The sequence below is a fragment of the Carcharodon carcharias genome, chromosome 20, assembly GCF_017639515.1.
Source record: "Carcharodon carcharias isolate sCarCar2 chromosome 20, sCarCar2.pri, whole genome shotgun sequence".
Classification (NCBI taxonomy): domain Eukaryota; kingdom Metazoa; phylum Chordata; class Chondrichthyes; order Lamniformes; family Lamnidae; genus Carcharodon; species Carcharodon carcharias.
The window spans coordinates 46,120,415-46,146,859 of NC_054486.1; the positions used below are offsets into that span (position 1 = coordinate 46,120,415).

The 26,445-nt window shown below is 41.1% G+C and overlaps 1 protein-coding gene across 1 annotated transcript in view; it reads right to left on the bottom strand.

Annotated features, from left to right (window-relative positions):
- baz1a (bromodomain adjacent to zinc finger domain, 1A) overlaps nt 1-26,445 on the bottom strand; it is a 101,182-nt gene that overhangs the window by 68,296 nt on the left and 6,441 nt on the right. Inside the window, exons 5-12 of the mRNA XM_041214530.1 lie at nt 23,021-23,119; nt 22,598-22,685; nt 12,742-12,879; nt 7,705-7,813; nt 6,588-6,769; nt 6,061-6,156; nt 2,699-2,837; nt 1,541-1,684 (exon numbers count right to left, since the gene is read on the bottom strand). Of these exons, the coding sequence (XP_041070464.1) occupies nt 1,541-1,684; nt 2,699-2,837; nt 6,061-6,156; nt 6,588-6,769; nt 7,705-7,813; nt 12,742-12,879; nt 22,598-22,685; nt 23,021-23,119 (995 nt within the window). The remainder of the gene's footprint in view (nt 1-1,540; nt 1,685-2,698; nt 2,838-6,060; nt 6,157-6,587; nt 6,770-7,704; nt 7,814-12,741; nt 12,880-22,597; nt 22,686-23,020; nt 23,120-26,445) is intronic.

Here is a 26,445-nt window from a genome sequence, read left to right on the forward strand (position 1 = left end):
ATGGTGTCCCACAACAATCTGTATTGGGGCCTCAGCTATTTATTCTTAGCTTAAAATGATGGGATAGAAACATATTCAAATTTGCCGACGTTACAAATATTGACAGCATTGTAAACAGAGTAGATAGAAGTGTGACATTAGAGACATACTGATAAACTAAATGAATGGGCAAAACTGTGGCAACTGAATTTTCATGCAGGCAAATGTGAGGTCATCCACTGTGGACCTAAAAAAGGATAGAACAAGGTACTTTCTAAATGGTGAAGAGCTTGAAACAGTGAAGATCCAAAGAGACTTGAAGTTCATGTACATAGATCATTAAATTGCCATGAACAGGCACAGAAAATATTCCAAATGGCTAATGGCATGCTGACAGAACTAGGTACAATACAAGCAGGTAGCAATCATGCTTCAGCTATACAAAGTCCTGGTTAGATCACACTTGGAGTACTAAAGGGAGTTCTGGGCACCATACGTAAGGATATGTTGGCCGTCGAGGGAGTGCAGCGTAGATATACAAAAATGATACCTAGGCCCCCAAGAGTGAAATTAAGAGGAGAGATGACACAAGCTAGGGTCCCTGGAATTTAGATGGTTTTGCAGTGATAGGTTTTCAAGATGTTAAGGGCAACAGATATGATAGATAGAAACTACACTGGGATCCCATCAAATCTATTGGGTCCACAGCAATGAGACCACGTTATAGGTGAGGGCTTGTTATTTCACACACTAGCACTCAGGCTTGATCCCATCAGTACCAGGGTCAATAATGTGTGCATATCCCTAGTTTCCAGTCAGCATGCTCCAAAGTAAATGAATAAAGCACACACTGTGTAAAATCAAACAAATGATTAAAAGGGTGCTTTTAATATCTTTTGCTTTGAATAGTGGATGGCTGTGTTCGTAATGAGGGAGAGGCATGCGCATATCTCCATCACACAATGAAAATTTTGGGGTCCAAGACATGCCTGCGTTATGCCAAGTTCTGTGCTATAGCAGATCGTGTTTTGGTGGGTTCCCAACATATTCTGCTTCTTGGGGGGGCCGAGGACGAAGAGCATAGTCTATAAATTAGACCCGAATCTTTCAGGAATGAAATTAGCACACAAATTGTGGAGAAAGTTTGGAACCTTCTTCCAAAAACAGCAAATTATGCTAGATCATTCGTTAATTTAAAAACCAAGTCTAATAGATTTTTGTTAACCAAGAACACCGGGCAAAGACCGTATGTGGAGTTAGGTCACAGATCAGCCACGATCTCACTGAATGGCGGAACAGGCTCGAGTGGCTAAATGGTCTCCATCTGTGGCTATGTCCCATTCATAAAAAAGAGACTTGAAGGCAAATGATGGAACTTGACATTCCCAAAGGTTTATTCTGATTTCCACCTGTTTTAGGATGGTCTTCACGTATGCTAATGAGATTCTCAAGGGACTTTGACATAACCCCTGACTGGAAGACTGATGCAAATGTCAGCATAATTTCCTTGTTACACTGTATTAGTAAATAATTTTGCACCAGACATGGAACAATCTCAAACCTTTTGGATCAGCCTCTTTTAACTGTTCTTTGGCTACTTCCTCTTCCTCAGCATGTGCCTGAAAAATTGCAGTTAGGAAAAAAAACAGCAATTCACAGAGTGGTCCTTCAGTGTCATTTCCAACAAGTGCTTCCTCGAGGCTCTCTGTGAATTAATCAGCAAAAAAAAAAATCATCAGATCTTAAATGAAATCTTTCAGCAATATATCTTGCAACCATAAGCATTCTATAAACAAGACATATATAGGTTACAAGACTTTTTGCACTAAAATCATCAAAGTTAGACAAGCAGCACTAAATTGACTTAACATAAATGACTACCACTCAGGGACAACAGATAACGAGCACCTCAGAAGGTTTCATTAATGAAACTTGTAGCTATGGTTTTGATGTATTATAAAGAATTTCTTTTGCATGAAGAATTTCTCCCTAAAAGTAAGCTATTTTAGTTCTAACCTATGCATCCAAGGCACGTTATAGAACATTGCAGCTTTATGAGAGAAAATTTCCTACCACTGTCCAACATGACTATTGAGAAACAAAACATGACAAAAGGTTTCTAAGAAAAACAATTTCAAATTAATACAGAAATTTAAATGGATCAGTCATCAATACCACTTTGGCTACAAGAGCTGGACAAAAATAAGCAGCTCATCTCCTGACCTCTCAAAAGTTTTTACATCATCTAGAAGGCTCAAATCAGGAGTGTGATAATGATGGATGCAGCCCCAACACTCAAGAAGCTCAATGCCCATCTGTAAAGTTTGCTTTATCATTGTACCTGCTACTGGACTCCAGATTATGTCATCTGCCACCAGCACACTGTGGCTGCAGAAAGCACAATCCCTACCACCGAGAGCAAAAGTGTTATGAGAACAGTTTTCAAGTAACAAACTGCCCTGAGTGGGACTTGTATAATGATTTTCATTGATGCTGGATTGATATTCAATCCATCATAAAAAAATGCAATAATTCAACCTCCAGAACAACTCGGGATAGTCAACAAATATAACTTTGCTACTGTGTCTTAGAGCCCCAAAGACAAATACAGATTTTTGCCTTCTGTTGGATAAACCTGGGGTAGAAATGTAGGCTATCAAAAATATTCCCCATTACTGTACATTTTTCTTGTACTACATATTTCTTACAGAAGCATTACCTAGAGTCATGCCATCTGGAAACTCATCCTGGAGGTCAAACAGGTCTCCAAATGCATGTAAAAACTCCAGAACCATTAATGCATCACCAAAAAGCTCTGACGGTAACCTGGTCTTTACAGGTGTTGGAATTGGAAGTTCCTATTGAGTGGAAAAAAACTCATGCAATGAATATTTTACAGTATTTATTCAAATGCAACCAGGAAACTGTTCAGTGTTATCATTACAAATTTGCTTGCCAATAAGAAGTCTTATGACAAAAGAGCCATAAGATTTTTAAAAAAACAGGATGTTCACCAACCAGTTGATGTCCCATGCCAGCCACTCCCTGAATGCCTGGGGTTAAGAACTGCCAGAACAGAATGGATGCAACATGCTCAATCACAAAGAATAGCCAACAAATGATATTTTGGGCAGGTCTAAACAAGAACTGTGACTTATAATTACCTTCATCTCTGTTCCTTTAAGCTTTTATGAATACACGCAGCTTTAAAACGTAAACTTTAAAATGTAGCTTTTTTCCAAATTATGTGGTTTAATAATCTTGAAATTGAAAATTGATTCAATAAATTAAATAGTGCTGAGTAGTCAGTAGTTCTAAAGACAAGAGTGACAAATTATTTAGTTTTCATCAAGGTAAAAAGGAAACAGCACAAAACGCATGCAGAAGATAAAGTGTAAAGTTTTGAACCACAGCCAAAATATTTGAAATGCAAAAGATCGGCTACATTTTTATAGAAGCAAACTTGATAGAACACTGATTTTGAAACTAGGACAAAACTGCATTTATTCTTCAGCACCTTCAATTAGCTTCCTTTCATAAAAGGTCAGAAGTGGGGATGTTCACTGATGATTGCTACCAAACATCAAGCATTCCTGAACTCTCTGATACTGAAGCAGTCTTTGCTTGCATGCAGCAAGGCCTGAACAACATTCAGGCCTGGGCTGATAAGTGGCAAGTAACATTCGCATCACACAAGTGCCAAGCAATGACCATCTTTAACAGGAGAGAATTTAACAATCTCCCTTCACATTAAGCAACATCAACATTGCTGAATCCCCCACTATCGACATCCCTGGAAGTTACCATGGGCCAACTCTAGCTACTACAGCAGGTCAGAAGTTGGGAATTCTTTAGGGAGAAACTCACCTGCCAACTCTCCAAAGCCTGACCATCATCTACAAGGCACAAAGTCAGGAGTGCGCTGGAATACTGTCCAATTGTCTGGACAGGTTCAGCTCTGACAACACACTCAACACCATCAACATCATTACCCGCAAGTTTACCTCCAACCCCACCTACATCACATGAACTGCAGCGATTCAACAAGGTGGCTCACTACCACCTTCTCAACAGGGATAGGCAACAAATCAACAAATGCTGGCCTTGTTAGTGACACACACATCACAGCAAAAAGCTTCCAGACGAGTTAACATTCTCACCAGTTCCTTGCTGCTGCACACCCACCTTGCCAGCTCAACTATATTATTTTCTTGTTCACAATTCCAATGCCTGGATATCTGTCTCTTTTGCATCCCTCATCCACCAACAGCCCTGACACCCCTCCCCCAACCCACATTTCATTGTCTTCCTCCACATTTACCTCTCCAGTTACTATTGTCTCCCCTCCTCCACATCATTGCCCTCAGGACCCATTTAATGCCAGCAAGCATGTTTAAACATTTAATCCTCACTGCTTATAAAGGGCATATTTGTATGAACATGATTTGCCCGCTATAAAAGGAACATAAATTTTGAGTTATGGTGATATTATAAGGAAATGTGGCAATTTTATTAGGGAAACAAAATTTACAAAAAAGGGGAAAATAGAGACAGTGATTCAAACACTAACAGTAAACGGCAATCCTCATCCCTACCCAAGACTTGAAAATTTAATTCCCAACACTGGTTCACAAGCTCCAAACATCAGCACTTAAGAGTTGTTGGATTGAACCCACAATTCCTCATGAAAGCCAGATTTCAAATGCTGGCTTGGACAACAAAATGGAGAGGAACAATTATTTGAATGGAAGAGGAAAAGGGACAGATGTCAGAAAGCAAGTATCAAATATAATGGAGGTAAATAAAATGGAAGAATTACTAACATGAAAGGTAGTGGTTAAAGAAACAACCAGAAGCCAAATGCAGTTATCAAAGCTATCTGAGCTTAAGGGAAGTGGTCTACCTTGATTATTAAATGCAACGTACTTTAATGAGGTGTGAATATAAGTAAATACAGCCGTATCTACCCGAAACAAGAGCACATCAGGTGGCGTAATTCACAGCTTTGAAACTAATGTTATTGCAAATGAATAACTGTTTTCTGCTTTTTGGTTTATACAAGTGACTGTTCATTTTAAACCTGGACATTTTAAGTGATGGGGACTCCACTTCCTTGCTAAGTTTAATTTTCACAAACTTATCAAAAGTTTAAATTTGAAGAGTACTAGGTTGCACTGAAAGGAGCAGCAGGGCAGGACAGAAAAGAACTAGGTTAGCAGAGCACTAACAGTACAGCAGCAGAAAGTATAAAATGGACGAGGCAAATATTGGACACAACATCATTATTTGTCTGAATGTGAAGTAAGGTGATGGATGGAGAGAAAAGGAGGTGTAGGGGAAAAACAGGAGGAAATCTGACGATAGATGACTAAATTAATTTATCTGACTTGTGGGGTGGAAAGACTAAATGGCAAGGAAGATAAAATGGTCATCTTACTCCATGTTATCAGGCATTAACTACTTAAGTACTTGTTAACACCACAAAAGCAAGAGAAAAATAATGGTACAGGAATAAGTGGTACAGGGAAAACACACAATTGCAAGAAATTTAATATTTTCCCATGAAGTGGCTCATGATGAGCCAGAATCAATGATCTGCATTAAAGCTGTGCTTGTTGTAAGAGGTTGAAGCAAGCAATGGTGCTTGTAATGCTTTGAAAGAGATAAGAGCACCATCTTCTGGAGGGACTAAGAACATTTTTTTTAAAAAAAAACTCATTTACAGGAAGTGGGCATTGCTGGCTAGGCCAGCACTGATCGACCATCCTCAATTGCCCTTGAGGACGTGGTGGTAAGCTGCCTACTTGAACCGCTGCAGTCCGTGGTGTATATACATCCATATTGCTGTTAGGGTGGTTCTGCTGCCCTTATCCTTCTAGATGTAGTAGACATGGGTATGGAAGGTGCTGCCTCAGGGGCCTTGGTGAGTTCCTGCAGTGCATCTTGTAGATGGTACACACTGTTGCCACTGTGTCAGTGGTGAATGAGTGGATGAGCTAGTTATTGCCAACTCAAGGATTTTCAAAATCTATTATCGAGGGATATACAAAACTACTAGAAAGTTTAAAATTACAAGGGTACCTTCAAGTCCTCGCATTCCATATCTTCACGGGGCTTATTCCATTCTTTAAGATATTCTGCATATTTCCTCTTTTCTTCTCGTAGTTTTTCCCTTTCCTAGTTAGATTGTTCCAATGAAAATACATCAATGATTCATAACATATGTAGAAAAACCTTCTATAATCTGTCTTCCATAATAACTCTACATATAAATGGAGCATAGTTTCCATTTTTAAATACGATTATTTCTGGCACACACCATTTTGAATTAAATTATTTCTGGCAAACGAGAAAATATAACCTTCACCTAATTTCCCCTCAGAGTTTGACAAAAAAAATCATACCAGTCTCTCACTGCACATAAATTCAGATGAAGAAATTAACAATGCAAATATATTATGCCTATTAAATGGAAAAATGGCAAAGGTGTACAGCACTGCCTAAGTGCAACCCACGTATTGCCGACTCCCAAAAATATTTTAAACTGAGCAAGAAAGTTTTGGAGCTGGACTGCATCTTGCACATTTTCTGCAGGTTTTACCCATTACCTTCTCTTTCTCCAACTTTAGACGTTCCTTTTCTTCTTTCCTTTTCATTTTCTCTTCTTCCAATATTTTCTTTAGTTCTTCTTTTTTCTTTTCTTTGTCTTCTTTTTCTTTCTTTTTAGCTTCCAACACCTCCTTTCTTTTCTTTAACTCATTTGCTAGTTCCTCTTCTTTCCTTCTTTTTGCTTTCAGTAAAATATAAGAACAGCTAACACTGTAGGAAACTTCATTTTAAAAATACTAAAATGAAATAGCACAATTTTGAGATATTCTTGGCTGATTTTAGAAATGTATGCATTTCCCTCTTCAAAACTGTGGTCATCAAGTCCTTATTACGCCCTCCCCCCATTTCTTCCACCTCTCATTCCATCTCCAATCTATCCTTTGCCTGGCAATCAACTACATCTAACGCCTCTCTTTGAACCATGGACTCCACTGCCCACAAACCCTTGTGTCTTAGGAAATGGATATCCTACTTATGACCTCAATGCATCATCTGCCTTCAATCTCTTTAAAGACTGACATGTTAAGCAGCTCATTTTCCTGTCTTAAGTGGTCAACATCATTGGCACGGTCTGCTCACTATTCCACTGTTCTCAGGTCCAACATAGCAGCATAAGCCTTGCAATAGCTTCTTTCTTTACGACATTGTTACCGCTAGAGTAACTACAGATTCCACCTATGACTCTATCTGATCTGAAAGTTGATGCCCTGTTAAATTTATCTGTAAGCATACATGAAGGAGAAATTATGTAGTTATGGCAGCTTTCAGCTGTAGCCTTACAACATCATCATGCCTGTAGGGAAGTTAAAACATTTATCAACTTAATACTGGCAAAACCAAAGTCAATTGATTCAACTCCTGCCCTTTCCCCAATCTCAGGTGCATCTTAATGATACATTCTTAGTGCCTCGTTTAACCTTCAAACCTCACATTTAGCCCATCACGCAAAACAACCTATTTGCACTATTTCCCCAAGTGGGAAGGCAGGGTAAATAGAATCCAAAGCTGAACTCCCAGCATTCATGCTCTCTCATAGGAAATTACCATGTGGCAGTGATAGTAATTCTGGAAATACGCCACTGTCTGCTATCAGGTGCAAAGTGAAGCAGAGCATACCTGATGCTTTCATTTCTTCCTTTTGCCTGCGCATCTTTTCAATTTCTCTTGCGGATTTGTTTCTATATTTTGACATGTCTTCCCCATCAGTAGCACTATCCGACTGATACTAAAAAAAAAGAACTAGTTTAGCTGATATATCAATTTGATTTACCTTTTAAAAGTTAGAAATATATTCTGTGCTGCCAATATTTTTTTTTAAAAACATAGCAAGTGCGAGTCTGGAGCCAGAATTTTTCCATAGGTTGATAAGAGGGAAAATAGGGCATGCCCATTCTGTCCCCAAATTCAACTTTTGTGCATCTATCAACCAGTTCATATTCATTCCCAAACTGAAAACCTTTTGAACAGCAGCAACCAAGTTTTTTTTAATATATGTCTTTCATTGGATGTGGGTGTCGCTGGCTAGTTCAGTATTCATTGCCCATCCCAAAAGTATTTCCAAATTACAAAAAGGAAACTGATATAACGTGAGAGATAAAGGAGGAGGAGAGTAAAGAAGTCCATGAGGAAACACCAATTACAGCACACTTGAAACATTTAAGTCTGTTCTGGCCACGTCACTGCATTCTCAACTAACTATTCAGTTAAGCCAAACTGCAGTCAGAAACTGCCGTAGCCAGACTTTTCTCGTTTGCAGAACAAAAACAAATACAGGTTTTCTGGGTCAATAGACAAAATTATTTTTGCCATATTGATATTATGGAGGAATTTCACAAATTGAATGAAATAGACATATAGTTACCCAATACCCTGCATACTTACTGTACAGCCCAAGTGAACAGACTAAGACTTAAATTAGATCATTTCTAACTCATGCATGTTAACTTACGTGAACTTACACATGATTCAGACATGCTTTGTACCATAAGAATTACTAAGGTTGTTGTAAATAGTCACTTGGTAGTACAGAACTTCAGTATTGCTACAGAAAAAATGCTGAAGCCTTTTGACTTGCAATCATCAGGGCTGAATCACAAGAATAACAAATTTCAAAAGTAAAAGCAATTTGTACTGCATGAGAAAAGAATGCGATTGGTTGACAAGCAAACTCCAACTGGTTGAGGCATTGCCAAGGGTAGTGCACCAGGGAGCAGTTGTCCACCAAACTTCTTTAAGTTGAAAGAAGCAATGTCTGGACATATTCTGTTTTCAAAGAACAGGGCCCTGAATATGAATATACGTAGCTTCTAGTACACAAGTGAGCCACATTCCAAGCCCGACTATTAATCTTAAATTGGTCGTTAGCAAAAATCCCGATTTGTGCTAAAAATTACAAAGTGTTGTCCAAACACAGCATCCAACATTAGATGTGATTCAATGTTCTGATATTTGCAAGCACAGACAGGTTGAGCGCAGTCAGTACTCTGCCTGTTGCAAATAGCTGAAGTGAAGTGCAGTTTAATACGATCCGCCTGTCATTAAGACATACAGCCGACGAACCTGGCATCATACTGGCACTGAAATTCCGAACCACATTACTCATTTGTGTGGTTGTTTTTGGCTTGACAGCAGCATCGTGTTAATGGCGAACACCACTTGTGTCGCTGCTGCACAGCAGCAGTGTGAAATTGCTAGCTTCACCTATTGCTCAAATGTGAGACACGTCACCTTTACAGAGTAATGAAGTCGACTGGTCACTTTTCAGGATTGAAAATGGCGTTCTTAGGTCCCTTTGTGAGTTTGTGCAATACACAGCGAGCAATGATCTGATCGGGGTAACCATTATACCGCAGGATAGCTCTGATTTCACCATCAAGCTTGAATGGTGAGCAAATGGCTCGGGCCCTATTTACAAGATTGCCAATAAGGCCAATGTTAGTGTATGGAGCTGCAAGAATCCCAGCGCGTGTCGACCAGTGAAGGTAGGCTTGCGGTAGACGGTAGTTGAGAACCATTAGCAGATTTCTCAACTAGCATGTCAAGGAAAGGGAACTCGTTCATTGATCCATTTCGAAGGTGAATTTGAGCCTGGGATGGAGCCCATTAAAGGTATCTAAGGAAATTCTTACACGCAGCAGCAAATTCAAATGTAGCAAACGTATCATCTATGTATTGGAAATATGCAAGGGATAGGGGTCATTCCATCGAAAACACGTTTCTTGTGGAAACTGACAAAAGAGAGTGTGTGTTCAGGGCCCACAGAGGATACCATGGCAACACCATCTACGTGGGCATAGATGGTGTTGTTGAAATTGAACTCAACGGCATTACTTGCCAAGTCCATAAGTTCAACAACCACAGATTGGGACAATTGCAGTGCACCTAGATTGCCATGATATAGTTATGCAGTGCAAATGTTTATTGCTTCCTTGCGTGGCACATTAATGAAGAGGCTAGCAATGTCAAACAAGCATATGGACATAGCGTTGCCATCGATATGCAAGTCTTGTATAGTCTTCGTGAAGGAGAAGGAATCTTTTACTGTATGTGGAAAAACTTGCTCAAAACTGATTGCAGCAACTGGCTCAACCATTTGGCCAATTCATGTTGTGTAGAATCGGTCATAGATAAAATAGGGCATAAAGGGACATGCGTTTTGTGCGCCTTGGGCAGCCCATACACATATGGGCTCAGTGAGCCGAGGACGAATCCGATCACATACACACAAGACAGTTAACTGTTACACAAGTCTAACAAACGTTTCCGCAACTTGCTCTCAAGCAGGGTTGTGCGGTCAAGCGTAGCAGTGGGTCCAATGGATACAAATTTGTACGCATTTTGTCAATATGTCGTGCTTGCTAAGATGACTACTTCAGTCCCTTTGTACGCCCAAATAAATGGTGTTGCCTTGGGGTCCCCTCCTGGCCCAGGTCTCGCTAACATTTTTGTCTTTCCATGAGAAACTAGTCTTTGATTCAATAACCCCGAACCTCTTACCTCTTGCATGTTCCCAATATGTAGACGATATGTTTGCTATATTTGAATGTGCAGCTGCATGCAAGAATTCTCTTGGGTATCTTAGTGGGCTCCATCCCACACTCAAAGTCGCCTTTGAAATGGAGCAGTCAATGAGTTCCCTTTCCTTGACATGCTGGTTGAGAAATTTGCCAATGGTTTCTCTACTACTGTCTACCGCAAGCCTACCTTCACTGGTTAATATATGCATTGGGATTCCTGCAGCTCTACTCACTATAAGTTTGGCCTTATCGGCAACCTTGTAAACAGGAACCGAGCTGTTTGTTCACTGTGCAAGCTCGATGCTGAAATAGGACATATCAAAGCTATTCTGAGGGATAATGGTTACCCTGATCAGATGAGTCTAAGGCCACCACTTTCAATCCTAAAAGTGCAGCGTCTACCTCAGATTACCCTAGAAGGGCAGGGTGTCTCAAAAATGTAATCATCAGATGAAGCTAGCTGTACCATGTTGCTACTGTGTAGTAACACAAGTGTTACTCTTCAGGATCCTAACAGGATGTCAAGCCAAAAAGGCACTGTGTACCACACAAATAAGCAATGTGGTGCATGTTTTTCAGTGCTGGTGTGATGTGAAATACCTTATGCCCAAATGCTGGTGGATTGAATCAAACAGCACGTCCCTTCAGGTGCTTGCAACAGAGTTCTAACCATACTCAACCAGCCCGTGCTAGCAAAACTTACAGCATTAGATGTGATTTCACGATTGGATAACACTTACTAAATGAAATCGATTGTGCCAAGAATTACACTAACAACCAATTAAGATTAATTGTCTGGCTCGGAATGTGGCTCACTTACACGTACGAGAAGCTACAAATATTCATATGCAGGGCCGTCCTTTGCAAACAGAAAGAATATGCCCAGGCACTGTGGCTTTTTCAACTAAAAAAAGCTTAGGGGACAAGTGTTCCTTAGTTCATTCCCCTTGACAACACCTCGACCAATCCGTCGATTTGCCTGGTTTGAATTTAAACAAAAGCTTCGTGGATAACTGTTCCCTCATATAGTCCTCGACCATAGCCCACTTGTCAACCAATCAGCACCCTTTTCTCATGCAATGTACATTGCTATTCCATTTGAAATTTAGTATTCGTGCAATTGTCCTGATGAATGCAAGACGAAAAGCTGTGACAACATGCCTCTTTTTTCAGCAATACTCAAAGTTGTTGTATTACAGCTGACCCAAAACAACAATTGCTTAGAATTTTATGGAAACTAATTGCTAAAAAAATCGTACCTAATCCAATTAAATTTGAACTGAATGCACTGAAAAATTAGATATTCCAAATGTATTTTGTACGTTTCGATGTATGATTTACAAATTAAACAGCAGAAATCCAGGCTCTGTTGCCCAATCTTATCCCAAATGACTCCTGTTTAAGCAAATGCAATACTGTATTCTCAGGGTTCTAACAACAAACATTTGCATTTATATAGCACCTTTGTCTCAAAACCCTTTACAGTTAATGAAACACTAAGCATTGTAACTATTGTAATGTAGAATTGCAACAGCTAATTTGAGCACAGCAAATTCCCACAAACAGCAATGTAATAATGACCAGATAATCTGTATTTGCGATACTGCTTGAGGGATAAATGTAGCTTTGGGGGTGGATGGTGCCACAACTTCTGTGGAGTGGCAATCATAGTCAGATTGCCACTCCACTCCGAGTTACTTACATAAATGCAACTGCACTTTTCTCGCCCATTCTGCAACACTCTCACCCTCCCCGTCCCCCCACTTCACCCACCCACCCAGGTACAACACACCAGAGATCAGAAGCTATGGGCCCAGGTATAACTTCCCTGCTCTTCTTTGAAATAGCAACAAAATCTTTAACATCCACTTGAGCAGACAGACAGCGCTAGTTTTTAAAGCCTCATCCAAAGTCTGATCCACCTCTGATAGTGCAGTGTTCCCTCAGTACTGCTCTGAAGTGTCAACCTTGACATTTTTGCTCAAGGATCAAGCCCTGGAGTGGAACATGAACCTAGAACTCTGTGACTCGTGAGAATGTTACCAACTGAGCCACAGGTTCAAATATGTAGAAACATATTACAGAAGTTGAGCTTGATAATTATCTGGCATGCAAAAATAGATTACTTTCTACTTACGTTTGCTAATGAAGAACGATTCTTGTGAGTCCTTCCCCGACCTCTGTTAGTAGGACTGAAAATAAATGTCGATGGATCATCCGGGAACAAATGGGAGAAATTCTGCTCTGAAAGCTTGTACTTATCAACTGTTGAAGACTGAAAATAAAACAAAATAATCTAAGTACAATATTGGCATATTTATAATATTATTCAGTATCAACATTAACAAATCTCAAACATCCACAATGGTTTTAAAGATGGAGAACAGCTGTTTGCAAAAAATAATTTGAACTCATCCGAAAGCAAACACTTCAGGCAATGTAATTGGTCCTCAAACATTGCAATTAATAAATCAGTCTCCTTCCAATGGGCATATCAAGGACAGTCAATGTGGATTTATGAAGATTTAACTTTGATAGAAAAAAAATTACCAAATTCTTCGGAGCTGAGGAGGGGGAGGAGAAAGAAGGGAAGAATCACTAAACAGTTCAGGCAAAATAATGCACAAATAGAATGTATTTGGACTTGCAAAGACATTAAGTGTCACAAAATAAACTCAGAAGGTCCTTGGTGTCAAGGGTAAGACAATAATCACTTGCATTTTATACAGAATCTTTAAAGCAGCAAAATGTCCTAAAACTCTGCACAGGAGCTAACAAAATTGGATACTGATACACATCATCAGGAGACACGGGGCAGATGACCAAAGTTTGGTCACAAGTAGATCTTATGGAGTGACTTGAAGGAGGAAAGAAAGGCCCAAGTGGAAAATTGTAGCAAGGGCATTCCAGAGCTAAGAGCTTAGCAACTGATGCCACAATTAATAAAATCAGGGATACAGAAGGGAGCATAGATACCTTGCAGGGTTGTATGACTGTATAGTGGTTAGATCACTAGACTAGTAAACCAGGGGCCTGGACTGATGATCCTTTTTTTAATTCATTCACAGGATGTGGGCTTCGATGGCTGGGCCAGCATTTATTGCCCATCCCTAGTTGCCCTTCAGAAGGCGGTGGTGAGCTGCCTTCTTGAACCACTACAGTCCATATGTTAGGTACACCCACGGTGCAGTTAGGGAGGGAGTACCAGGATTTTGACCCAGCAACAGTGAAGAAACAGCGATATATTTCCAAGTCAAGATGGTGAGTGGCTTGGAGGGGAACTTCACAGGTGGCGGTGTTCCCATCTATCTGCTGCCCTTGTCCTTCTAGACGGTAGTGGGTTTGGAAGGTGCTGCCAAAGCAGCCTTGGTGAATTCCTGCAGTGCATCTTTTAGATAGCACACACTGCTGCTACTGTGCATCGGTGCTGGAGGGAGTGAACGTTTTTGGATGTGGTGCCAATTAAGCGGGCCACTTTACCTTGGAAGGTGTCAAGCTTCTTGAGTGTTGTGGGAGCTGCACTCATCCAGGCAAGTGGGAAGTATTCCATCGCACTCCTGACTTCTGCCTTGTAGATGGTGGACAGGCTTTGGGGAGTCAGGTGGGTTACTCATCGCAGGATTCCTAGCCCCTGACCTGCTCTTGTAGCCACAGAATTTATATGGCTAGTCCAGTTCAGTTTCTGGTCAATGCTAACTCCCAGGATGTTGATAGTGGGGGATCCAATGACGGTAATGCCATTGAACATCAAGGGGCAATGGTTAGATTCTCTCTTTTTGGGAGATGGTCATTGCCTGGCACTCATGTGGCATGAATCTTACTTGCTACTTGTCAACCCATGCGTGGATATTGTCCGGATCTTGCTGCGTTTGGACATGGACTGCTTCAGTATCTGAGGAGTCGCAAATGGTGTTGAACATTGTGCAATCATCAGCGAACATCCCCACTTCTGACCTTATGGAAGGAAGGTCATCAATGAAACAGCTGAAAATGGTTGGACTTAGGACACTACCCTGAGGAACTCCAGCATTGATGTCCTGGAGCTGAGATGACGGAACACAACCATCCTCCTATGTGCTAGGTAGGACTCCAACCAGGAGAAGGTTTTTCCCCCTGATTCCCATTGACTCTAGTTTTGCTTGATGTCCCCTTGATGCCAGTCAAATACTGCCTTGATGTTAAGGGCAGTCACTCTCACCTTACTTCAGGAGTTCAGCTCTTTTGTCCATGTTTGAACCAAGGCTGCAATGAGATCAGGAGCTGAGTGGCTCTGGCAGAACCCAAACTGGGCGTCAGTGAGCAGGTTATTGCTGAGCAAGTGTCACTTGATAGCACTGATGATCCCTTCCATTATTTTACTGATGGCAGAGTAGACTGATGGGGCAGTAATTGGCCAGGTTGGATTTATCCTGCTTTTGGTGTACAGGACATATCTGGGCAATTTTCCACATAGCTGGTTAGATGCCAGTGTTGTAGCTGTACCGGAACAGGTTGGGTAGAGGCATGGCAAGTTCTGGAGCACAAGTCTTCAGTACTATTGCTGGAATATTGTCATGGCCCAAAGCCTTTGCATTATCCAGTGTCTTCAGCTGTTTCGTGATATCACATGGAGTGAATTGAATTGGCTGAAGACTGCCATCTGTGAGGCTGGGGACCTCCAGAGGAGGCAGAGATGGATCATCCACTTGGCACTTCTAGCTGTAGAACGTAGCAAATGCTTCAGCCTTATCTTTTGCACAGATGTGCTGGGCTTCCCCATCATTGAGGATGGGGATATTTGTGGAGCCAGTGAGTTGTTTAATTGTCCACCATCATTCACGACTGGATGTGGCAGGACTGCGTAACTTAGATCTGATCTGTTGGTTGTGGGATCACTTAAATCTGTCTATCACTTGCTGCTTATGCTGTTTGGCACGCAAGTAGCCATGTTATAGCTTCACCAGGTTGACACCTCATTGTTACATATGCCTGGTGCTGTTCCTCCTGCACTCTATATTGAACCAAGGTTGATCCTCTGGTTTGATGGTAATGGTGGATTGGGCGATATACCAGGCCACGTGGTTACAGATTGTGTTCAAGAACAATTCTGCTGCTGATGATGGCCCACATCACCCCATGGAGACCCAGTCTTGTATTGCTAGATCTGTTCGAAATCTATCCCATTTAGCATGGTGGTAATGCCACACTAGGGTATCCTAAATGTGAGGGTGGGACTTCGTCTCCACAACAATTGTGTGGTGGTCACTCCTACCAATATGGCCATGGACAGATGCATCTGTGGCAGGCAGATTGGTGAGGATGAGAGCAAGTATGTTTTTCCCTCTTGTTGGTTACTTCACCACCTGCCACAGACCCAGTCTAGCAGCTATGTCCTTTAGGACCCAGCCAGCTTGGTCAATAGTGGTACTGCCGAGCCACTCTTGGGGATGGACATTGAAGTCCCCAACCCAGACTATATTCTGCACCCTTGCCACCCTCAGTGCTTCCTCCAAGTGGTGTTCAATATAGAGGAGTACTGATTTGTCAGCTGAGGGAAGGAGGTATGTGGCAATCAGCAGGTGGTGTCCATGCCCATGTTTGACCTGATGCCATGAGACTTCATGGGGTCCGGAGTCCAGATCCCACCATGGTAGTTGGAGAACTTAAATTGTCAATTAAATAAATCTGGAATAAAGAAGTTAAGCGTCAGTAATGGTCACCACAAACCTACAGATTATAAAAACTCATCTAGCATTAACATCCAAGCGAAGGAAATTTGCCATCCTTACTTGGTCCAAATGTGACTCCAGACATACAGCACTGTGGTTGACTTTTGAATGTGTCTGAAATGGCCTATCAAGCCATTAATAATCAAACTAGACTGACCATCAGGCACTGACACAGGATCAGGCACACCCACCAAAATGAACGGGAGATTTGGAACGGATCGAGTAACTCGAAACTGAGAGCCAGTGAGACATGTGGCCCAAGGGCAAAATTTTATTCCACCACAATATAATCTTATGCTCCAGCATTTCCCACACACTACCATTACCATCAAACCTGGGCATAATCATTGATTTAATGAGTATAGGACAGCAATGGGATTAGAATCACAGTATCCCCAATCAACACTGGGGGGGGAAGACAGTTGGGTTACCATTGGCCAGGAACATAACTGGGGCACCAGCCATATAAATACTGTGGCTACAAGAGCAAGTCAGAGACTGGAAATTCTGTGGTGAATAACTCACATTGTTTTTGTTTTGGATTTCTAGCATCCGCAGTTTTAACTGAAAGTTGGAGTGCGCCCAGGTACATGTTCACCAGAAAAAAAACCCAGAAAATTATCTAATCCAGACAATCACCATCCAATCACTCTACTCTGTGACAGAAGGTGTCAGACAGTGCTATCAGGTTGCAAATAATCTGCTCACCAATGCTCAGCTCCAGGCCTCATTACAGCCTTAGTCCAAACATGGATGAAGAAAACCGAATTGCAGCAGAATTGTACTGAGTAGAGTTACTGCCCTTGACAATAGACATAATTTCAGAGTGTGGTATCAAAGAGTCCTAACAAAACTGAAGTCAATGGAATGGCAGGGGCTGGGAAGGGGGGAGGGGGACTTTCCACTAGCAAGAGTTGTGCTTAGCACAAAGATGACGTGATTATTGGAGGCCAACCACCACAGGACATAGCTGCACGTTCCTCAGAACAGGTTCTTGGGTCCAACCATCTTCAGCAGCTTCTTCAACAATCTTCTCTCCATCATAAGGTCAAAAGTAGGGAAGTTTGCTGATAATTGCACGGTATTCAGTGGCAAGAGCAGTGATGAGTGGAAAGTAATATTCACGCCACACAAATGCAGGACAATGATGATCTGCAGCAAGGAACAGTCAATTCACCTCCCCTTAACTTTCAACGGGATTAGAATCACAGTATCCCCAATCAACATCAGGGGACGGGGAGGTTACCATTGGCCAGGAACATAACTGGGGCACCAGCCATATAAATACAGTGGGCACAAGAGCAAGTCAGAGACTGGAAATTCTGTGGTGAATAACTCACCTGACTTCCCAAAGCCTACTTATCTACAAGTCAGGAGCATGAGGGAATGCTATCCACTTGCCTGGATGAGTGCAGCTCCAACACTAAAGAAGCTCGACATCATGCAGACCAAAGCAGCCCATTTCCTGGACACCCCATCCACCACCTTAAGCATTATTTTCCTTCATCACCAGCAACCATTGGCAATGTGTGCCTTCTACAAGATGCTGTGCAGCAACTTGCTAAGACTTCTTTGATAACACTTCCAAAACACATAATTTGTACCACCTAGAAGGACAGGGGCAGCAGGAACACAGGAACAACATCACCTCAAAGTCATGCACCATGACAACATGGAAATTGGTTTCCATTTCTTCATAATAACTGGGTCACCATCCTGGAACGACCGAACAGCACTGTGGGTGTCCCAACACTACGTGGATGGCACCAGCTGAAGGTGGTTAACCACCACTTTCAAGGACAATCAGGAACAGGCAATAAATCAGAGATGTGACTGGGTCAGAAAAAAAACCTGAAAATGGTGAGCCCTGTGAGGGACAGTAGCGGCCAAGCAGGGGGGACAGTGTGGAGACTTTTTAAAATATTTTCTTTCAAGTGGGGCTCTCCAATGCATTATTTCAGCAGCATTTGAAGAAATAACCTCTTCCCCAAACCCCTTCCCTACCTCCCTCACTCATAAATGCCCTCCCTTCCCACTCAGCCTTCCACACATGCCATTCCTCCTCACGCAACCTTTCCCTCCCTCCCTGCCCAGACCCATTCACTCATACCCCAGCTCATTTTCCACCCTCTCACCCGAGTTTCCCCACATTGCCCAAACTCAGCTTGTCACTGCCATTGGGCGGCTCAGCTCTCCTTGGCCAGCGCCACTTGGATCCGCACTGCCAAGGAAAGGAGTGAGCCACCTCTGGGGGGGGGGGGGGGTCAGTCCCACATAGGCTAAGCCAGTACTGTGTCCCGTCTGATGTGGGAGGACAGCCAGGTTTGGTATTTTGGGAGTAGGTACCGAGGAGAGTTGGGAACAAACACCCTCTGCTCCTGGTGGAAACTCCCTCCTCTCGCATTTTCAGATTCTTCTCCTTGGTCTCCAAGAAGTTGAAGGATTGGTGACGGTGCAGACAAAAGTCTCCTGCATGGCAACCGCGGGACTGGCCAGAACAACGGCACCAGCTCCTCCAATCACAGATCCCCTCCCTCCTATCCTATTGCTCCTCAAATCATAGATTGTATCTCTGGAGAAGCAAGAGCACAAGGGAGGGAATGAGTGACTGGAGGAGCTGGAGCATCCAGCCTTGGAGACACAGAATCTGAGACTGAAGGAGCGATTCCTTCTCTCCCGTACTGCCTACTCCTTCAATCACAGCTTGGCAGTCAGTTCCCGCTCTTGCTGACTGACAGCAGAGTTGGAATTTTTTTTTAAACCTCGTACCAACCCCGAAGGTCAGAACCTATATTCAGATGGGAGATTTCCAAAATGCCAATGTCAGAGATCCACCAAACACTAGGAATTTCTCACCCCTGGTCTGTTAATTAAAGTTTGCTGCGGGGGGGAGGCAGAAAGCTAAAAGTCATTTATTAAAAAAAAGGGCTGGCAAAAGCAAAAAATGTGAAATCCAGTAAAAACAAAAAGCACATCCCTGATCAATGTTCGTCTTGTCAGTGATGCTCACATCCATCCCATCAACAAACGAAAGGGGTGCAGAGATAGGGAGACAAGTGCGAGGCCATTGGGGGAGGAGAGGTGAATTAGGAAATAAGGAGCAATGAGTATTAGTTTTTAAAAAAATAAGACTTTGCTGGTCCAATAACCAATGCATGTCAGCTAGCTCAGGATGAACTGGATGTTGTACAAATTAGGTATGGAGTAGAGGTTTGGATCAGTTCAAATTTATAGAGGGTGGAAAGTGAGACACCAGCCAGGAGATCACTGTCCTGTCAAGTCTAGACGATAAAGGCATTAGTGAGGCTTTCTGCAGATGAGTTGAAGTGGACACAGGCAATGCTACAGAGGTGGAAGCAGACTATTTTGATAATTGAACAGATATGCTGTCAGTCACAGGTGTAAATGATATGTTGCTCATTGACAAAATTGAGTTAGTGTCCCTCCTGAGAGGTTTAAGCTGGGACCTTGTACTCTCCATACATTCATGAATTGGGTATGAGCATAGAAGGTAAATTATTACCTATACTGGTCACCAGAATGGTAATAAGAGAGCATAGAGCTTAAAATGATTTTTTTTCCCATATAAGTGCTTACTAGAAAATGAAGTGTATTACTTTATGACAGTTGAAATGCAATCATTCACAAAAAAGACTAAGGTGAACACTTAAAAATCAGGTACAGGGAGAAAGCTGGAAAACAGGACTAGAGTGGTTGGATCTTGCACAGAGCTAGCAGTGTTCAAGTCACAATGAATCAAAAGAACTCTGATTTAAATTTCTAATGATTCAATGGAGCATCCATTTTGTAATCCAAATTAGACTTAACTATCATTTGTGAACAGTAAAGCTCCTACTCCCTCTAGTGGTTGCTTAACAGAAAATACGATAAGAGTTCAGAACATCTCCGTGCAAAAAACTAAATTAGATCAAAATGAAAGTTAATATTTTACTGAAGGGCTGATCAAAGCTCAACATCTTTGCCAAATCATCCCTTAGGTGTTAAGTAATATAAACCAAGCCAGGCTCTTACAGCAAATCATGGTAGCCTGAAACAAAGTTTGAAATTGCCATTTTTAATTCTGCATTCATTAAATATTGATATTTATACCAGATTGAAGGCTACTCAGTCATAGATTAACTGAAATAGAATGACTAATCACATAGCAATAGTATAAAACTGATTTGATTAGTTTCTACATGACACAATGGGGTCATCTTGGTATGATATGAAGGAATCTACTGTGCAAAATAAAAGCTGGGAATACAGTTTACAAAGAAGGCGTCACCTACAGGACATTTCACTAATTAAGGCTGGTCAAAAAGAGAACTTTATACTCTTCCTCCAAAACAACTAATGCAGAAGCAAAATACTTCAAATGTTGGAATTTGAAATAGAAACAGAATATACTGGAAATACTCAGCAGGGCAGACTGCATCTGTGCAGAAAGAAACCAAGTTAACAGCAAGTTGACGATCTTTTGTCAGGACTGGAAAAAAGTAGAGATGCAACAACTTTTAAGCATGTAAGAGGCAGGAAAGGGTCAGGGAGAACAAAAGGAAAGGGTGGAAGCTAGGGGAGATTAATGACAGAAGGAAATAATAATGGAACAAGTGAAGAAACAAAGATGGCTCTGATGGAGATGTATTGAGAATAGCAGAATCAATAGCTGCTTTCAAAATAGTAGATGCAGAGGTTATGATGTGAAGTTGTTGAATTCAATGTTCAATCTAGAAAGTTGTAAAGTGCCTCATCAAAAGATGAGGTTCTGCTCAAGCTTTCATTGAACTAAACAGGAACAGTATGGGTGGCCAAGATGAGAGGTCAGAATGGGAGTGGGGCAAAGAATTAAAATGAAAGGCAACCAGAAGTTTGATCAGGCCTGCAGACTGAGTGCAGATGTTCTGCAAAATTACTACCCAATCTGAATTTGGTCTCCTCAATCGAAATGGTTATACATTATGATCAGCCAATGAAGTATAATACATTGAAAGTAGTAAATTGCTGTTTCATCTGAAGTGTTTTAATTCCTGGATGATGGAAAGGGAGGAGATAAGTGGGGAGGTACTACATTTTCCAGTTCCCAGAGTTGGACGGGAAGGTGCCATGGGAAGGAAAAGGCATTTTGTGGACCAGGGTGTCTTTCTCCGAGGGAACTGCCTCTTTGGAATGCTGAAGGGCTGGGGGGGTGCTTGTTGGGAAGATATGTTTGATGGTGGCAGAAAACGATATGTTGGCTGTGGTAGGGTGGAAGGCAAGGACAACGGAAGCCTACCACAGTTCTGGGAGGATGGGGTGTGGGTGAGAGTGGGAGTGCAGGAAATGTAATGGACGGATTCATAGTTCCCATTGACCATGGTATGGGGAAACCCTTGGTTGAAGAAAACTGAAAATAAAGCTGGTGCACAACATAAAACATGGCATCATTGGAACAGATGTGAAGGAGGCAGAGAAATTTGGAGAATTGGAGCAAAGTCCTTTCAGGAAAGCGGGGTGGGGGGGGGGGTAAAGAGTCAGCTTGTAGTGGATATTGGTCGATAACTTATCCCCAAAAATGGATACACAGAGGTCAAAACAAGAAAAGTAAAGAGTGAAATGAAGGATGAATTTTGCAAGCGAAGTGAATGAAATTTTCCACTTTACAACAAGAGCAGGAAACATCAATACAGTGGACTGGAAAGACGGGTGAGGGAGGGGACCAAACTAAGAAAAATAAGTTATGTCGAAGGGTCATGAGGACTCGAAACGTCAACTCTTTTCTTCTCCGCCGATGCTGCCAGACCTGCTGAGTTTTTCCAGGTAATTCTGTTTTTGTTTTGGATTTCCAGCATCTGCAGTTTTTTTGTTTTTAAGAAAAATAAGTCTACTCGGACTCTATTTCGGATCATAATCTCTGCTCCCATTTCCTCGGATGGCAACTGGTGAGGCTTCTTGTATTCCCATTTACACCTCCTTGACCCATTTTGTGTTCCTTTACTTGTCCCATGTCCATCTTCTTTTGCCTGTAACATCACCTATTTAATCTCTCCTGCCTTCCACCCTTTCACAGACCCTTTCTGTTCTCCCCCTCTCTTCCCTGCCTCCATACATGCTTATACGTTGTTTCATCTCTAACATGTCCGGATTATTGACCTTTGATCAAAACTGGAGCATACAATTCCTCTCTAAACAAATGCTTCCCAACTTTATGTTTCCAACATTTTATGGTTTTATCTTTAACAAAACTAAAATTCTCCTTGACAAGCAATTAATGATTCTGATAACCTGTCAAAAGACAATTATTACCTTGACTTTAAGCATGCCATGTCGTAACTCACAATGCTGTTTGAGAAAGAGCTTCAACTTGTCTTGAGAAAATTGATTTTTCTTGCGACTATTAAACAAAAAGAAACTTAAAATGAAACTACACATATACATACACACATCTTAAACAGAAACATCACTGTGCTCTAAGCAAACGAACACAGGTTGAAACATTTGCTAGAAGACATATTCAAATGGATTTTAACCTTCCTTGTCCCCATACCCTCCGTGGTAGCTTACGGAGGCCAGCCTCCTTGCCTTCTCCCACGCTTGTTGTAGAGTGGCACCCCTCAAGCTATATAACCAATTGTCTCTCTCTAATGGAGAGAGATGCCTCTGTTCCTTTGTGGAACAGTTAGTAACCATTACCTTCCTGGTAAACAAGCTTTCATCGATAACACTTACTTCATCTGGGCAGCCTTAATGATGGTTTCATTCCCTTCAGTTTTAAGAGGTTTCACCTTGTACTGAAATAAAGCAACATCAACCTTGCTTTTCTTTTTCCTGTAAAAAAAAAATGTAGAATGTTACACTACCAAGTTAAGCAATACTTGATATTTCTGATTGAATAAAAGATGTTCATCTACTTTAGCATTCAAGATCACTTCATGGACTGCAAAGTGACAGTGCAGTTAAGTGAGACCTAAGTTTCCATGTTCACAGAATATAGCAGATTTATCTTATTCACACAATAAGAGAAATGGCTCATGGATCAAATGCACCAATAAAACATTAAATACCGCTTTGCTGTTGCACATGCAAAGGCACACAGTATTTAGGTTTATGACATGATCAGTAAAATGATCAGTAAAGGAAAGTTCTTAAAGCAGGCCATCATTTTGCTTGCATTTCAAAGTAGTTTCTCTGGTTTGGATAGTTTCAATCCAATTACTAGTGTGCTAGGGCCTGCAGCCCCTAATTGGCAAATGTAGAAGCCATGTGACAACGGCTGTGAGAATCATACTAGTGCAGTTCAGGATGTTTGAAATTCTGGAAAGGCAGAGGAAATTTTACCATACACTTAGTTGTGTTACATCTGACACGGGTTTACTGTCACTAAGTGAATGAAATGAGGAAGTTCTATTTTTAGCAACAACGTCCATCATTACCACAAATAAATTTGGGGATTAAAAAAATCCCCATTAAAATTGTAATCTCTGCCCCCGTATCAAAATTAGCCAAATATGCATTTGTGCAGGCAACTATTAAAAGCTTTTAAATGGAGATTAAACATAGGCTGCAGAAATTGAAGGTCTACAATCCATCTTTTTGTTAAAAATATTATTCATTCATGGGATGTGGGCGTTGCTGGCTAGGCCAGCATTTATTGCCCATCCCTAGTTGCCCTTACTCAGGGCATTTAAGAGTCAACCACGTTGCTGTGGATCTGGAGTCACATGTGGGCCAGACCAGGTAAAGACAGCAGATTTCCTTCTCTCAAGGACATTAGTGAACCAGATGGGTTTTTACATTTGACAATGGTTTTATGGTTATTATACTTTTAATTCCAGATTTTTTTTTTTATTGAATTCAATAAACACACCCAAAAGCCATTCCAATCATCTTCTAACCATCTGCTCCCTGTAGTATATTTTGTTTAAAATTTTTATGTCTTAGATAAGTGAAAAACTGTGTTTCAAAATCCAGTTCAATGACAAAGCTTGAAAAGAGTGTAAACTAAAAAAGGGATATGCACACAGATGCGTATCCATGGAAATAGCCAATGTAGTTAGTCTCAGCCTATAGACACATTAAAAAAAAATCTAAAATTAGAAACAGTTTGATAAAAGAGCAACAGATGAAAGATAGCTAGGTGAAAAGCACAGGAGACAGGCCGAGTGGCAGCTATTTTACCAAATAAGCTAATGGAGCAAGAATCTGTGCACTTATGCATGAGTAGACTGGCACCTGTACAATCTTATGTAAGAAAGGAGGCAATAGTTTACCAACATACTAAAATGACAAGACAGAAATAGACCAGCTGATCCTTTGATACTATCCCATAAGTCAAGAGTGCAATTTAAACTCTACTATCCCAATTCACAATCTCCCGGGAGAAGCAAGAGACAAAAAGATAAAAACCTTGGTCAATTCAAGAAAAAGATCTGGAGTTTCACTCCAATTCCCAATAGCAATCAAACAAGCTACCAGAGGCAACAGCGACCAGGAGACATCATTCAATATCTCAACTATCTTTTGTGCACTGATGCCAGTCACATTCAGCAATTCGCCCGGCTCCCACGCAGTGAATCCATACTCATCGAAAGGCCGATGGCCTTTATGAAAGGAAAATTTCCGGACATCTAACTTGTACTTGCGATACATGTCTCCTTTACCTCCCTAACCAAAGGTAGGATTTACAAGCAGTTTTTCAATGGTTGCAAGTGCGTAGCAGTGTCCACATGGTCCAGTTCTAAGACAATTTCTCAATGTCTATATCAATGATTTGAATACAGGTCTGGAGGGAGTCAGGATCAAATTTGCAAATATCAAAATAGAAACAATGACACAATATAGGTTATTCAGTCCACCATGCCTTTGAAAGAACTAATTAGTCTCACTCCCCTGCCCTTTACCCAAATCTCTGCAAATTTACATGCCTCTCTGCACCCAAATATTTATCCAATTTCCTTTTAAAAATATTGAATCTGTTTCCACCACCATTTCAAGGAGTGCATTCCAAATCATAATGTGCTGCTGAAAAACATTTTTCCTCATCTCACCTCTGGCTCTTTTGCCAATTACTTTGAAATAAGAGGTTTGGTTAATTTAAGGCCAATGATACAAAAGAATAGTGATAAGGTAAATAGTCTACAAAGCAATAGCCAGAAATCAAATATTAGGTGGTGGAGTGATGCATTTTAAGGAAAAGGTGACAGCATATAATATCAATGCAAAGCAGACTTAATGCCGTGGAAGATCAGGGGCATTTGGAAGATGCAGATTCACAGGACATTAAAAGGCGGAACCTCAGATTCATAAGATTCTAACATAAAAAAAGGAACGGAATTCTAGGTTTCATCACAGCAGATATTGAATTAGAGTCAAGTGTTAATGATGAACTTTCAGGAAACCTTCAGCCCTCTGATAAGGCACATTATTAGGCTCCACACTACAGGAAGGATACTGAGGCTTTAGGGGAGAATTTACTACAATGATGCCTGTTATGAAGAAATACAAAAAAACCATGAAAAATTGATAGTTCTTTCCTAAGAATGCAGAATTAGGCACTGTATGATAGAAATGTTCAAAGTTATGAAAATATGAGACAGGATAAGTTGAAGGAGACGATCGTCAGCAGTTGAGCGACCAAGAATCACCAATAAATGTCATTAAAAATCAAAAAATTTATAACCAAGAGGGCAGGAGAGAATTTTGAAAAAGTTGAGGGGCTAGGGAATTCGATGACCAAGGCAAATAGTGTCAAGGTTAGATAGGATAAACAGAAGGAGGAAAAGGATGTGGGAACAGTGCGGCTACATATCATTGCTATTTGCCTGCATGGAAGGTAAACACAGACAAGGACTGGATGAGCTTAACAGCTTGTTTCACAATGCAAATGCTATAACTGATGCTAGCCTACCCATGTGGACCAATTTAACCTAAAGGAAAACTGGAAACTGAAAAAAAACGGAAAAGTAGAAAAATAAATCAGACTCAAAACAAGTCTTTCTTAGTAAATTTAAATGCTCTTAGGTAAAATGAAAATACATTTTATTTTTTAAAAAGCTCAATTACTAAAAATAAAAAATCGTGCACTCCTGTTTACCTACATAATTTCCATTACTTTGTCCCACTACAAAACCAATTTGAAAAAAACAATGACAATG